The sequence below is a fragment of the Cucurbita pepo genome, chromosome 6 (genome assembly GCF_057944985.1).
Source record: "Cucurbita pepo subsp. pepo isolate OVF chromosome 6, ASM5794498v1, whole genome shotgun sequence".
NCBI classification, from domain to species: Eukaryota; Viridiplantae; Streptophyta; class Magnoliopsida; order Cucurbitales; family Cucurbitaceae; genus Cucurbita; species Cucurbita pepo.
Window position 1 is genome coordinate 2,829,291 of NC_141803.1, and position 15,625 is coordinate 2,844,915.

At 33.4% G+C, this 15,625-nt stretch overlaps 3 protein-coding genes across 6 annotated transcripts; 2 read left to right on the top strand and 1 right to left on the bottom strand.

Annotated features, from left to right (window-relative positions):
- Positions 1 to 269: 269 nt before the first annotated feature.
- On the bottom strand, positions 270 to 5,732 carry LOC111797058 (phosphoglycerate mutase-like protein 1). Of its 4 annotated transcripts, none has more exons than XM_087124436.1 (10): positions 5,239 to 5,732; positions 4,796 to 4,857; positions 4,551 to 4,652; positions 4,308 to 4,387; positions 3,509 to 3,671; positions 2,963 to 3,037; positions 2,750 to 2,838; positions 1,107 to 1,226; positions 873 to 917; positions 270 to 783 (listed from the first exon to the last, which is right to left on the bottom strand). In XM_087124436.1, exons 2-10 carry the CDS (start codon positions 4,853 to 4,855, stop codon positions 492 to 494), a joined length of 1,026 nt encoding a protein of 341 aa, XP_086980562.1. In that variant the 5' UTR covers positions 4,856 to 4,857; positions 5,239 to 5,732; the 3' UTR covers positions 270 to 491. The 4 variants fall into 4 exon arrangements, with proteins under 4 accessions (XP_086980562.1, XP_086980560.1, XP_086980561.1 ...); XM_087124434.1 differs by having other exon boundaries at positions 873 to 935; XM_087124435.1 differs by having other exon boundaries at positions 4,308 to 4,390.
- Positions 5,733 to 11,014: 5,282 nt separating this feature from the next.
- On the top strand, positions 11,015 to 12,626 carry LOC111797342 (transcription factor bHLH93). The gene is made up of 4 exons (XM_087124552.1): positions 11,015 to 11,565; positions 11,639 to 11,803; positions 11,882 to 12,053; positions 12,141 to 12,626. Coding segments are annotated over exons 1-4 (858 nt in total). The 5' UTR covers positions 11,015 to 11,046; the 3' UTR covers positions 12,143 to 12,626.
- Positions 12,627 to 14,781: 2,155 nt separating this feature from the next.
- LOC111797482 (uncharacterized protein At5g65660) lies at positions 14,782 to 15,578 on the top strand. The gene is made up of 2 exons (XM_023680491.2): positions 14,782 to 15,082; positions 15,256 to 15,578. The coding sequence occupies exons 1-2, from the start codon at positions 14,849 to 14,851 to the stop codon at positions 15,418 to 15,420; spliced, it is 399 nt and encodes a 132-aa protein (XP_023536259.2). The 5' UTR covers positions 14,782 to 14,848; the 3' UTR covers positions 15,421 to 15,578.
- The last annotated feature ends 47 nt before the right edge of the window (positions 15,579 to 15,625 follow it).

Consider the following 15,625-nt stretch of genomic DNA (forward strand, 5'->3'; position numbering starts at 1 on the left):
AATTGTCCTTAGAAAAATTAAAGTTCCAAGTAAGAGAAGTTTTCAAACTAGACAACACTCAACGGTTCGACCGGGGGAAGACCATTTGGTCGACTCCCTAAGCTTCTTAAATTTATCGGTCTAATAAGTTCAATTTTACGTGTAATAAGTTCATGCGTACTAGACGGATTGAAAACCCATGCTAAAAATGGGTTTTAGTTTTAAATGCATGGGTGAAGAAGGATAAATGAATGGGGGGGGCACAGAGAAGGGGGATTGGAAGACAGAAATGATAGTGAAGAGAGAGCGATCATCATATTGTCATATCAAATTGGTGTTAAAAGTTGGCTGCAAAGCAGGCAGCTGATGGATGAGATACAGACAAACATTTTGCCTCCACCTCCAAATCCAGTTGAGTTGCAGAAAGAGGAGGCCTTAATAACAAGCCCTGTAGATAAAATATTTCTCCCAAAAATGAATTTGGGTAGAAAATTCATGAAAACAATATTGAATCATGAGAAACACTGTCGGAGTATCAAAGCTCCCAGGGAGGAAACGAAGAAAATAATTAGAAATCTTTGTTTCTCAATATGGTGCCATGTAGTATCTTCCTCCACCCACATCTTCATCTGTAACTCCCTTCCTGGATGCTGTTTTTCGGCTGCAACATCACTGGGAAGATCGATTCCTTTCGTAGGTAATCGTCTCGGGCAATTGGCCGTCGTCGTCGTCGTCGTCGTCATCGTCCTCGTTGTCGTCCTCCTCGTCGTTGTTGTCCTCGGTGAGGATTCTGACCCGATCATGCTGCAAATGATGTACCAAATTGATGGAGTCTAGACGCATGAATACCTGAACCAGGGAAAGACGTATTTGAGGAATGTGCTTACCCTTACCTCCAATCAACAAGAACAAACGAACGAAGCTCACAGTTGGCAAACCTGCATAAAAAAGTGAGTCTGCTTCAAATGAGAACAACAAAATCGAATTTCGATCGTTAATATCAAATGTAGTACACGTTAAACAGCACGAACACGAATCCTATCGTTATGGTGTGCCAATATATACTCCTCTAAAATCCCCATTTAACATCAATAAACAATGTTGGACCTAATCAGAGTAATGCTTACTGTTTGCAGATTTCATCCTCTATAGAACGATGACAGTCGTTCCCAAACACACTCAACACATGAAATAAGAATCCACAGTGGCTGACAATTGCAATCTCCTTCTCCTTCCGGGTCCAAAGCCTGGTGATCGGAGTAGAAAACCAAAAGATAAAGAAATGAAGACGCTGTCATATTATGATATGCAAGAACAATAAATTCAAGCAGCAAGAACCTATAGGAAGCTGCAACAAGCGCCACATCAACGTTTATCAAATGGAAAGCATTAACATCCAAATAATTTCCCTACTGGAAAACGATATTGCACTAGTTTATTCATGTCAAAGGAATCCAAAATTTGAAGATTACGATAACATGGTCAACCTCTTGACCGCAGAAGAGAACCTGTTATGGTCATTCCAATTCTCATGGCTTCCCCCTGGATACAACAGGAACCTCATATAGTAACCAGCAAATGGGATAAGATATTCCCCCTGGATAACTAACAAAATTATCAGCTGTAACATTATTACTCTATTACATCCCTAGTATCTGCCAGGAGGAGTATCAAATTTTTCGATTCAAGCCAGAAACATGAGTTCATACAGACCATGGACCAGAAGTCTCATAATTAAGGAAATGTAACGAATCAATCTACTACTACTACTACATATTGACAGACGTGCACTTTATATAAAAGATTCAAGAAGCTCAAAATATCCAAAGAAAAAAAAAATTGAACTTTTAAACCATAATTTGAAGAATGGAAAAAAAAAAAAAAAAAAAAAAAAAAAAAAAAAAGGATATTGTGATATTCTTGACTAATAGAACATGTCTATCGACCTATTATCAACATTATTGTGTGAATTTGAAGAAATATTCATACCACTAAAATAGAAAAGGAAAACAAGAGAGTCGATAAAGAAGTCGTATTCAGTTAGTGTTTTCTATCTTTTATTTTATTCAGAAGGAAAAATATACAAAACTGACTGGAATGGGGAAATATCACCAACATCTGAAAAAGTGTCTCATTGTCAACATTACTTGTAGTGCTTTAACGCTCCCCTTATTTGTAGGCTTGAAAATTTGTAAAGACCAATAAATGGGAATCAATATTATTGGAAAAATGACATAGGGTTGAAACACAAAAGCATCATGCTAAATTACCACTAAAGCCAACAATTTAAGCTAATAGATCACGAAAAATTTAATTATATCAATACTTTAACACTTGAGAAAAAGTGTAATCTTTGGAGCTACATAAAAGCCTTATCAAGTTCATCCAAAGAAGCTTTTTTTTTTTATTCCCTTAAACAATTTCAACGATTCCTGTCTTGCCTGGCAAGCACTCCAGCAGAAAGCTTTTATGAAGTTCATCCAAAGAAGCTTATTCTCCCTTTTAAAAGAATGGCCCTCAACCATGAGATAAAAAACAGGTCGGATCATTGTGGGAGAGCAATGGACGACCCAGACATGTTGAGAATAGTTCCAAAAGAATTGCACAAAATCACATAACAAAAACAAGTGGCCTAATTGGTTATCCTAATTCCCGAGTATCTTTGTCTCCAAGAGAATAATTTGCAAACAGAGCTAACGACACAGACATCTGATGGGCAACGAAAACTAGAAACAAAAAGAACATAGAGATAAGTGAAGTAGACATTTACCATTTAAGAAATTTAAGTCCCCTATCTGCAACTTCATCGTTGGTTTCTCTGATGTCTGAATTCCACAGGATATCTTCATCGTGTTCAATCTAGAAAAAGTAAAGCAATGTTTTCTTTAATAAAAATAAGTTGAATTCTAAAAATAGAGATGAAAAATAGTCACAGAGAAAAGCAACATAATCCAGCAACATGGACAAAACAAATGCAACTTGCCATTGAAAAATCAATTGCAGGGAAAAGAGACCGACATCCCCCAATACTTCGCCTCTTGTCACATGGGTTAACTCCCTGCACAAAAGATATAATGATTTGATTAATTTTTTCTTTATGAAAAAAACATCAAGTTTTCATTGATTCAGAAACAAGGGCATCCAAAAAAACAAAAACAAAAAAAAAAGAAATCAACCCAAAACAAAAAGGTGCTCCAATCCAATCAAATGAGAACTAAGAGTAAAGTATTCTCAAAGCTGAAAAATAACACGCCAAGAAAAATGCAAAAGAAATCCAATTAAATATTTGCATGTAAGGGAAAATAATCATTATCTCACCATTGGTTACATTTCAACTTTGTTGTCAACTTACGTCCTTCTCTAATTAATATATAACGTGAGAGAATTTAAAGAGCATAATTATATGAGAATCAGCTACGAGGCAAAAATCAGAGTTACTCCTTGTCAAAGGAAATGTTTAAATCCCCAGTAAAATTTAATGTTTGCATGTAAAATTTTGAGAAGTTGGATTTGAATTTGTAAAATATACCAAGTGTTCCCGACAAAGCTCAACTGCCAAAAATGGCGGGCAATTCAAACTTGAAATTGCAGGGCAGTTGCTATTTCCTGCATTCGCCACCATCAATGGAGGAACATTTATGCCATCCGGGCAAACGTCACCACCAAATGCTCCAACCGCTGTTTGCATAGTCCTACGAGCAACCATGACAGATCAATGAGTATCATGAGGCAAAACTTGAAATTTTAGCATTTGGATAGAGAGAGAGAGAGAGAGAGAGAGAGAAATTAAAAGATGAAAATGCCCTCTGCATAGTAAAGACACAAGCTCAATCATCCAGAGTGAGAAATAAGCATAAAGAAAAAATTTATAAAATTTACCAAAGATTCATGCTAGTTGACAACTTGTAATTTAGGAGGGGAAAAATATTTTGACACAATCTCTCAGGAAACACACATAAAAAGTAAGAATAATAAATAAATAAAAGCAGTCCTAAATTATCATGATGTAAATATAGATTTATAGTTCGATGGAAAAGATCTAAGTAAATTATCATGCGTTCAATACAAGAACTCAAAGGACGGGAATCTTTTGATATATCAATTTCCAACAAACTCAAAAAATGTATCAATCCCAATTTGCCTTATTTCAGATTGGCAAAAGCTTGTTATGCTTTGGCTCATACATTTTGGACATGATTATCAACTATATCTCATGAGCTTCCGCACCATCTTCTGAGAGTTCAAGTTAACAAATAAAAAGCTTACCCCCATAACTTATCTCTAAACCAGTTTCTGAAAAACGCATAATCATCTTGAAGATGGGATACCTGAACAAGGGGGATGTGATGACCAACTCAATTCTCTTAGAAAGACCACATGATTGTACATATTTCCGCAGACTGCAAACCTGCTTCAATTCCCAGGAAAAAAAACTCATTATTCGTCAGTTCGTTGGACTTCAGAGAACAATTTGTAGTTTCATTTTTATTCAAGATGATAAACAACGAAATTAGCCAATATGTAATCTTTTTAGAATGCTGGTCAATCGTGATAACAGATTAAGGGCTTACCTGTTTCCATCCTAAAGAGGTAACTTGAGCATCAAAGTAATCAAGAGATGGATATTCGTTCATGTCCCCTGCCACATTATGAAATCCCTGGGTATGCCTCACCTGTAAATTTAATTTTGATAGGGCTTGAATTCTTGCATATACAAACAGTAGATTGAAACTAATGAAAAATAATAACAATAACCATTGAACTTAAATGCAGACCGAATGATGAGTACCAGAAGAGAAAATATTTTGTTACATACCAGATGAATAGTTTTAGTACGGTGAGAAGGATACAAACTTCGACCCGCTGAAGCGTCCATATCTGGAGATCAGAATAATTGCGATCAAGCAAGTGAAAACAAGGCAGCTTTTGACAAAAAAAAAAACAAAAAAAACAAAGGGATCGCCATGGTTGAAAACGAAAAACAATAGAAGAAGCTAATAAGACAAGCCAATTAAGCAAAGCAAAATACTGTTCGTTCAAGGCCTCGTTCGCCAAAACAAAAAAATCATGATCTGCCAGACAGATGACAATAAGGAATTTAACACAATCGCAATGATCCATTTCGAGAACCATCAAACACGTTTCTCTCGATAAATCAAACCCCATCATATAAAAACTAGTACATCCGATCAAAAAAAAAAAAAAACAACCGAAATAATCGATGAAGATACGCCATGGCGTGAAAGTGAGTTGATCTACCAGAAAAGCGGGAAAAGTGCAAATAACAGAGGAAGAAGAAGGACGCGACGAGGCTCTCAGAGGAGGAGGAGAAGGCGAAGAGAGCCGTGTAGCGGTAGCAAATATCTTCGACACAATTCTAAAAAAACGAGAAACAGAATTAACAATGAGGAAATATAATAATGTTCGTCGCTGTTACAAAGGCAACCGAAACAGAGTCCTTAAAGGTCGCACGCGGACAAGAGCGCGCGGATTGAGCCCTTCCAATGAAACCGAAACGCAAGAAGTTCTAAATATAGCATTTGAATTTGCATAAATTTCTCGGAGTTATGGAATTTAACAAACGGACGCCATGGCATTAGTTGCTGCTGCTCTGATCGGCCCATGAGACAAGGCGGACATTGAACCATTGGTCAACATTACACCGCGCGCCACGAGCCAATCGTCTTCACCAAACTCGCCGGAGTAGTTTGTTGGTAGTGGATGACCACTGGCTCACGCCTCTCCGTCGATTGCTGTTCGGAAGCCATTTTCGTCCTCCCTCTCAAGGTTTACGAGCGAAAATTCGAACATGAGAATGAAAGACTGTGAATCGCTGTGGTGTTGACACCTGTTCCGCCATTTGACATTTTGGGCTTTTCTCTAAATAAGGCCCATTAAGCATATGGGCTATTTAAGCTTCGGAAGTGTCCAAATAAATGGGCCACTATTTTCGGTTTAGGAGTTATTGGGCCGACATCTTTCTCTCGAGGACATTTTTGGAAAATTGGATTATATTTTGAAAAATACGAGGTATTTCATATTTGTGTTTTTTATTTTATATAATTTAAAATTCCATTGATTAAACATCCATTATTTTTCATTTTACATCTTTTTAAAGACAAAATCAGAATTATCTAATTTCACATTTTATTATTATAATTTATTTTTGCTTTTAAATTAAAAAATTTTAAAAAGTAATATTAATTTTGATTCAAATCAGACTGTCATTTTTGCTAATTATTAAGAATATTTAATTATTATTTTAGCCTCCATGATTATATATTATTTAACTAATTAAATAATAATAATAATAATAAATAACACGCAAAAATTAAAATAAAGTTGCATAAGCTATCCACTCCAAAATCTCCGTATCTAAATTGATTTCATATTATGGTATTTTAGATCAAGTTGAATAACATAATAAAAATATTTCAGTTCAATAAATTAATTAAAAAAAAATCTCTCATTAAAAAATTAGAACGAGTTGAAAGCTCAGATCTCATATTATTATTTGGGTCACACGAGACATTTCCATAAGATTTTGGACAAATCGTCCCTAAATTAAATTGCAATTAGTCTGCAATTTTGTTGGTTTTTAAGACTAAATTACATTACATGGCCTTCTTTCGATCTCGAATAATAATAAAATATTATCCATAAATATAGTTTTATTAATGATTTGAATTATATAAATGAATAAAGAAAAAACCATAATTATTTATGCATTAAAGATAGATAATTTGTTGCCAAACATTATATATGTAGTTAAAATAAATTAAAATAAAATGCGTATTTTTTGTAGACAATTTGTATGGATTTAAAATGTATTATAATTATTAATTAAATAAATGATTTATTGGGGTTCTATTTTTTAAATAGAATTTAAATTAGTAAGCAATAGTATATAAATAAATTGACTTTATATGAATTGACCTGTTGTTGTGGATTAGCTGGCATACAAATTTGAAGACCAGATTTAGTGGTTGGAAATTGGAATAAGACAAAATTGACTTAGTTTTGCTGAATTGCTTATGCCAGTATCCAAACAAACTGGTACGAGACAGACTTGAGTTATCTTTAAAACTGAGTCTACCTTACGCCAGTCGCCAAACAACCCTAATTATAGTATCTGATATTCTTGTTGTGTTGGTACGTAATCGTATATACTGCCGCAGGTTTCTTTTTCTTAATCAAATGGAAATTTTATTAATTTCAATTTATTTAATTTGTAACAGACATTTTCATGTCTTAAATGCACCTTCAGTATATATATATATATATATATATATATAATAATTATTCATATAATTTTGATATAAATAAAGCGATAATGTTACAGCTCAAGCCTACATGTAGCTGGTATTTGCTAGAGAAAGATTCTCACACCTTTTGTAAAAAATGTTTCATTCCTATCTGTTCGAGAGGGAACTTTCGCTTTTCTACGGAATAAAATGAGGAAGAAAACGAGTCTCACTCACAAACCCTTTTAAAATAACTCATAGAGGTAACTAACCCAACATGAGAATGTGACTAAAAAAAATATCGAACATTGGCAAGAAGTATACTACTGGAAAGACAGAATGGCAGATCCACGTAAAAAAAAAATGGCAGATAACTAAAAGAGAGAAGAAAAGCTTACCTCGATGCCCATCGACTTCAGATAGGTGTTCTACTCTTGAGAAAGGATTTTTCGATTAAAAGTATAATGATTGGGACGTACTCGAAGCATCATTTGTAAGAGTTATGTCGGTCAAAGAGGAGAACAAAACATTTTTTTTCTGTTAAAAAATGTTTTAAAATCCTTAAAAAGAGAAAATTAATATTAATAAAAGGAAAGTAATTATGTAAGTCACGGATGGATGTGTTTTCCACATAATTCATGAAATCCTTATTGAGTCTGTGACTGTGACTCCGTAAACCAAAGCCATGGCCATGGAAGAGACAGAGCTAAGTTTTTTTTTTTTTTTTTTTTTTTTTTAATACAAAATTTAAAAAGCACGTGACAGGGAGGAGGGAGGAGGGAGGAGGAGCATTATTCAATTTATTCACGGGCAGCATCCCAGAACTAACCTAAAAAAATGAATTAAAGAAAAAAAAAAAGAAAAAATAAAAGGAGTGAGGGTTGGTTGGGGTACTGTAGCGCTGAGGTTGGAGGTTAGCGGCGGAAGTCGTCGTGAGGATGGAGGGAAAGAGACAAAGGCGCTAACAGACGAAAATGTAGAGATAGAGAGAGAAAATGGCGGTTTGGGAAGTTGGGCGGAATTACCAGAAACCTCTTGTTTCGATATTGTGTGCTGTGGTAGCTGTTTTTCCCGTGGGACAGACAAGGGAATTAAACAGCTCTGTGTCGGGTGGTGGGAAAATGAAACAACCACGGTTTTCTCTCCCACCGCCGTCCGTGACGTGTCCCTCTCTCTCCCCTCCTGCAAGTCTTCTGCTTCCCTTCCACTTCCGTCCTTTCTTATATTACTTCATTATAGTATATTTTATTATATTTTTAATATTTAATTAATTTATATTTTTTAGATATTTATGAAAATACGTATTCCATTCTATTTCTATCTTTTATTAGTAATGATTGAACAAATTCCTTTTTATTATATTTTTTAAATATTCATTTCAAACCATTTTAATGATAAATTGCATTTTTCTTACCTAACTTTTATTAAAAATATTAAATATCATAATAAATCATAATAAAAAAAATATTTTATTAACTTGTTTATTTTATATATATATATTTTTTTTATTTATTTATATAGATATATTCGTGTAATAAGTGCGGATTGGGGTGGGAAGCGGAAAGAAAACAAGGAAGGTAATTCTCGATTTAACTAATGAAAATATTATTTATTGGAATAAAGATTACTCGTCTCGTTTCGAAGAGATTCTTGTAAATTAAACAAACGTCTTAGTGACAATAGTTCATGCAATTTTTTTAATAAAATAATATATTTTTATATTTATTTTAAATAGTTTAATGATATTAGAGAAATTATAATAATAATTTCATAATTTCTCATGAATTATTGAGAATAATATTCCAATAATCATTCAAATTTATTAAAAAAAAAATATAAATATGCATCGTTAATTTATAACGATAATAATGGGATAAACATATATAATAAAATTGGAAAATAATTTAATATACTCGTTAATCCATGGCCATGTTATATGTGTATATATTAGTATTAATATTTAAATTTGTCGATCAAACTATATTAAATAATTTAAAGAAAGATTTTTGGTTATAGATTACAAGATATCTCTCCATGCGTGTTAGGTTCAAGTTTCAATGCAGTATATATTATTATTATGAATTTGACAAAATGAACTTAACTATAAGATATTAATTAAATAAAACATTGAAGGAATAAAATAAATAGGGAATTAGATCGAAGAATTTTGGCTGGATCTCAAGTGTATTGGTCGACGTGTAAGGCCTATGGTTTAATTAATGGGTTTAGTCAGACCGCCATTTTTTTAATTGCTCGCAGTTGAACCAAACCGGGGAACCCTATTTTTCATTATTATTATTATTTTTTTTACCAGAATTAGAAATTAAAATTTATTATTTATTAATTAGAACTTAAAAAATTGAATTTGGCATGTTTTTATTACTGCCTTGAAATCATTAATTTTAACACGTGGCAACTTTTTAGGATATGATGTAACATGGAGTTTTAACTTGTTATAAAATATATATTAAAAAAATGAATTTCTTCGAATATTAACTCATGACAAGGTTAAAAATAAAAGTTAATAATAATTATAATAAGTAATAAGAAGGTTAGGACATTAATTGAATTTTTTATTTAAAAAAAAAAACGTGGATGGCATCCATTTAATTCACGAGACGATAACCAGCTTGCAGCCATGAGTAATTAAAATTTGAAACCGCGTTATGATTAGTTTGGCTTTTTGCTAGAAGTTTGAGAAGTATTGGTAGATATTATGGCCCCACTTTTTCTTTTTTTTCTTATAAATTTTAACTTTTAATTTTCCATTCAATTAACCAAATAACTAATATTTCTACTATTAATTATACTAAATTGTTATTTAAAATTTATATAAAATTTTAAATTAAATTATCGACATTTGAGGTGATAATTAATGTAAAAAATAATTGTTTGAGTAAAACTATCTTGTTTATAATTTATAGGTTTCAATAAATCTCTAAAATATAATAATTTTAGGTATAATATATATTTTTTATTTATAAAATATTATCGATTTATTATAACTTTTAGATATTTACTCGAAGTTATATTTGAAAATTAATTTTTTATTAATATGAATATTAATTATCTACTCCGCTCCATAGACATTTCTACTCACAATAAGTGTGAGATCCCAAGTTAGAGAGAGAAACGAAACATTCCTTATAAAGGAAGTAAGAGAAAGCCCAATCGGAGGGGCTTGCTCTGATACCATGTAAGACGAACACGACTCTCCACAATGATATGATATTGTCTACTTTGAGCATAAGCTCTCATGGCTTTGGATTTGCTTTGGGCTTTCCCAAAAGGCCTCAGACCAATGGAGTTAGTATTTCTCACTTATAAACTCATGATCATTCCCTAAATTAGTCGATGTGGGACTTCCATCATCCAACAGTTATAACTCGTTCATAATCCATCTTATACCTACTCTCACGTCTCCCAATTAACACACTATTTTTATATATATTAGACATTCAACTCGATCTAGATCTAAGGTTAGAGATAATTAATGGAAGGGTGTCATAAGGACATAAGTAGTAAGAAAAGTGTAGAAAAAAACGGCCCACCAACTCTATTTGAATATTTTTGAAAAAATGGGGGAGTGGCAGTAAAGAAACATTTGGAGGCATCTGGATGTGGATGGTATGAGCCAATGAGGCCCCCACCCCCCGCCGCGCCCCATCTTCATTACTGTTCATTTAATATCATTTCTTACTCTCCCGTTTTGTGGCCATACAAATTCTGACACGGTCTTCTGCCACCAAGTATTTGGTCAAAATCATTGATTTGCCTCTATATATTCTCCAACCTTTTATCAACTGAGTGAACAGACACAAAAATGGAGCTCAATGAACACTACTTGTTTGAAGAACTCTTAGCTTTCAAAAGAGAAATCAATTGGGAATTTGCAATGCCCACGGACATTAATGCCTGGAATTTTGATTGCTCTGATTCTATGCCAATGGATGAGCTGAACCTTAGTTACTTTCTTAATGGCCAAGGTCAGTATTCTTTTCCCGCCGATCAGTTCACGGCGGCGGCGAGTACCGGCGATTCGATGAGTTTTGAGGTTTATAATGGGGAATATCCGATTATGAATATGGAAGAGGAGGAGCTTGGAATTCTGGAGGATGAAATTCATAATCTTGAAGTTCAGGCCAATTGTAAAGTGGAAGCTGTTCAATCTCCTGAAGAAATCGTTCCCAACGCCGGCGATTTTGGGCCAAAAATCGTGAATTCCAATCGGAAGAAGCTTCAGGGGCAGCCGTCGAAGAATCTCATGGCGGAGAGACGGCGGAGGAAGCGCCTCAATGATCGCCTCTCCATGCTCCGATCCATTGTCCCCAAAATCAGCAAGGTTTATTTATTTGTTATTATTATTAATTTAATGTTAATAATTACTTAAAAATTAAATTAAAATTGTAATTTAGATGGATCGAACTGCGATTCTCGCGGACGCGATTGAGTACGTGAAGGAACTGGTGGAGAAAATCAAGAATTTGCAGAGGGAAATTGAAGCGGGGAATGATCCGAATAAGTTGGGGATTTTGAGAGATTTAAAAAGGAATGAATATTTGGTGAGAAATTCGGCTAAGGTAATGCGCGATTAATTAGGTTCATTGTAATTATTAATTGTGGTTTAGGTTTTTAATTAGGGTTTTGAAATTTTGCAGTTTAATGTGGAGAGGCGAGCGGGGGAGACTGGGATAGAGATTTGCTGTGCGGCCAAGCCAGGGCTGTTGCTGTCCACTGTCCAAACCCTCGAAGCGTTGGGGCTTGATATTCAGCACTGTGTCATTAGCTGCTTCAATGACTTCGCCATCCAAGCTTCTTGTTCTGAGGCATGTTCATATCATTTTTTTTTTTTTTAATTTTATGATTCTTTCTGAAGGGATTGTATTTACGTGTATTTACGTGTGATCAAATAGGGAGAGGAGCAAAGACGTCGTATGAGCACGGAAGAAGTAAAGCAAGCGTTATTTCAAAATGCTGGGTACGGAGGAAGATGCCCGTAGAACAAATCTAATTAGATTTGATGTAACAGCCCATGCCCATCGCTAACAGATATCGTCTACTTTGGCTCGCAGTTTTAAAACGTATCTGTTAAAGAAAGGTTTCCATACGCTTATAACTCCTATCTCCTGCTAACGTGGAATCTCACAATTCACTCCCTTAGGGGCTAGCGTCCTTGATGCTAGTACACCTTTTATACCACTTGGAATCTAAGCTTGTGGGATGTGAAAGCGAGAGGGGAGTGAAACATTTCTTATAAGTGTGTGAAAACCTCGAACGAACACCTTTTCAAATCATGAGACTGACGAGATAAGTAACGAGCTAAAGCTGACACTATCTGTTAGCAGTGGGTTTTGGGTGTTACATTGTTTTAATAATAAATGTTTATTCAATTTAAGTCGTTAATCACCAAATAATTAGCACCAAAAAAAAAAAAAAAGATTATTTTAATATAAAATATTAGAAGTTAGGTTTTTTTTTAAATTATTTATTTATTTCAATTGTACTGTTCGGTGCTTATTTATAAACAGAAGATTGATGTACGGCTGTGATTCGTACACGGAATCACAAAGATTCATTGATCAGCTTTTAGGCATGCTTTTCAAAAGCCAGCTGTAGTCTGTGCTTTTTCTCAGAACTTGAATGGGCCTGGGCTTGGAGGCAGAATCGGGCCCGAAATCTCAGTTCTGCTGCGGCCCATTGTAATATCAAGGTCCAATATATTAATAATATTAAACTCTTATAAAACGCATTAAATGATAAAAGGCATTTAATTAGTGAATTGAGTACAGGCAACGAACGACCATCTTCCAAAGGTTGCGGCAATGTGATGATGGTGGCGTGTCTCATCCGACAGGAGACACGTCATCAGAAAGTCCAGCAAGGCAAGCATGATGCGAAACCCCATTTTGACAGGCTTTCACTTTGTGCTTTCAAATTCCACTATCTGTTACCCAATTAAAATTTTAAAACCATATCTTATAATATGGACCCCACGCTGTTTTAATATTAATATAAGGTTTTATTTTAATAACATATTGTGTATATAAATAATATCTTAGGAAATAAAGAAATAAAGGATAATGTGTTGTCCTTTATCTCTATCTTGTACTCTCTAGTGGAATGAATTCATGTGAAAAAGACCATAACCTAATTTCTGCTACGGAAATCCACGAGGTTGCCATTACTAACTTCCTATAGTGATTAAACATATATGCATTCCCCAGTAACTTTATAAAGTTTTGCTTAACAAATCATTATTATTTTTTATTTTTTATTTAAAAATAAAATAACCCTTTTTTAAAATCTGTACACTAGACCCTGTTAGGAATCATGAGTCTCTACAATGGTATGATATTGTCTACTTTAAGCATAAGGTCTCGTCGCTTCGCTTTGGGCTTCCCAAAATGCCTCATCACAATGGAGATAGTATTCACTAAATTCCAATGTGGGATTCACTCCCAATAATCCTCAACAAACCCACCCCGAACAGGATGTAGAATCTCTACTTAATTTCGGGATAAAGTAGGGAGCTTTGATAGCTAAATGGCATCGAGAAAAAAGATTATATCATTGTCGTGTCCCTATTACATGTAGGGCTCACTTTATTTACATGTATATATATATATATACTATATTATGTTCTATTAAGATATTAAGATATTATGTAGGCTCACTTTATTTCTATTAAAATTATATTTGAATATAGTGTTTAAAATACATATACAAAAATATGGAGATTTTTTTTTTTTTTTTTTTTTTTGTCTCATTATCGACAAAAATAAATGAAAATTAAATAAGAGTTAGAGATGAGGAGAGGAAGGTTTACCTGTCCCACCAATAGACATCTCTAAAAATAGATAAAAATAAATAAATATTTATCTTTTTTTACCTTAATTTTTTAATCTAAGATGAATGGAAAATAACCCATGTGATTAAAAATAAAATTAGAAATCCAAGCTATTATAAAAATGGTATTAAGCAATAAATGGAATCCTTGTGAATAAAAATAAAATATTATAAAGTAATGATAAAATTGATGCTTTATTTATTTATTTATTAAAAAGGAAATATGTAATGATTGGGAGTGGGTGAAATTTGAAGGAATTGGAACCTGTAATTAGGCGACAAATTAAAAGCACATCATTAAAGTGATAGAATAGTGTTTGTGTTTCAAAAGACTACTAATTAATTTAAATTAAACACAAATTTATTTAAACATTATCATAATTAAACTTACTTGCACCAAAGGTGGTGACAAGAATTAAAGCGGCTCTCTTTTTAAAACAATGCCTTATTGATGGATGTGAAATTATGATAATGTTTTAATTAAATATATATATATTAAAAATAAATAAACTTTATTAGGTTTTATTTTATGAAATTTTAATTATATTAAAAAAGAGCCCACTTGAGTCCGTACTGTACGTAAATTGAGATTTTTTTTTTTTTTTTTTTTTTTTGTTTGGTTATGTAAAGTGAAGCGGGTCGTTTTCAATTAATACCCATAACCCATTACCCATGCCGATTAAATAAATTAATTAAAATAAAATATTTTTGTGCATAAATTGAATTGTCATCAACAAATCTGCAGAATTTGATCGGAGGAAGATCGAGAGATACAAGAAATGGAGTACGATGATCGCGAAGCACAGGATTCCGCCTCTTTGAGTTTTCCAGTTGGTTTGGTTCTTTTGTTGACATTTTTGTTCTGCATGTGTTGTTTCTTTTCTTGTTGTCTTCACTGGGAAAAGCTCCGATCAATTCTCGGCTGTCCCGATCACGCCGACCACCGTCATCCTTCTATTCCGCCGGAAACCCCCGCCTTCTCGCCGCCTGATAAATTCTCCCCAATCCATACGGTGCGTTTTGTTCCTTCTACTTCTTGTTTAGCTAGTCCATACGGTGCGTTTTGTTCCGCCGGGGAAATTTTTTATTTTTTTATTTATTTTTTAAACTAAGAATTTAAATATCGAATAAATCTTATTATTAGTTTTTGATGTTTCATTTATATCTTATTTTTTCTAAATAAAAGATATGGAAGGAGAATCGGCCGGAAAGCCTGACGGTGTTGATGCCCGGCGACGAGGTTCCGAGGTTTATAGCAATGGCATGTCCGCCGTGTGTGGCGGCGCCGTTGGTAGAAATTGTAATACAGAAACCTTCTCAGAGTATTTCCGGAGCTCTCCCTTCAAATTAATGTCGTTTTTGTTCATATGAATTTGAATATTCCATTATTCCTTTGGAATTTGTAGCAATGTTCGAATATTTCTCTTAATTAATTCCTAATATGTACATGGAGAAATTCTGTTTTTGGAATTTTATTTGATTAATTTATTGATTGAACATTCCATTTTAGTGGCGAACAATTAAATAAAAGTTTTATTTTTAATTTTTTTTTTAAA

Excerpts from the sequence above, each read along its gene's own strand:
- LOC111797058 (XM_087124433.1), bottom strand. The coding sequence starts at position 4,855 with ATGGACGCTTCAGCGGGTCGAAGTTTGTATCCTTCTCACCGTACTAAA. Across the intron at positions 3,672-4,307 it reads ATCACATCCCCCTTGTTCAG|GACTATGCAAACAGCGGTTG; the intron begins GTATCCCATCTT and ends GGTTGCTCGTAG. Across the intron at positions 1,227-2,749 it reads GGACTTAAATTTCTTAAATG|GCTTTGGACCCGGAAGGAGA; the intron begins GTAAATGTCTAC and ends TCCGATCACCAG.
- LOC111797342 (XM_087124552.1), top strand. The coding sequence starts at position 11,047 with ATGGAGCTCAATGAACACTACTTGTTTGAAGAACTCTTAGCTTTCAAA. Across the intron at positions 11,566-11,638 it reads TTGTCCCCAAAATCAGCAAG|ATGGATCGAACTGCGATTCT; the intron begins GTTTATTTATTT and ends ATTGTAATTTAG. Across the intron at positions 11,804-11,881 it reads TGGTGAGAAATTCGGCTAAG|TTTAATGTGGAGAGGCGAGC; the intron begins GTAATGCGCGAT and ends GAAATTTTGCAG.
- LOC111797482 (XM_023680491.2), top strand. The coding sequence starts at position 14,849 with ATGGAGTACGATGATCGCGAAGCACAGGATTCCGCCTCTTTGAGTTTT. Across the intron at positions 15,083-15,255 it reads AATTCTCCCCAATCCATACG|ATATGGAAGGAGAATCGGCC; the intron begins GTGCGTTTTGTT and ends TCTAAATAAAAG.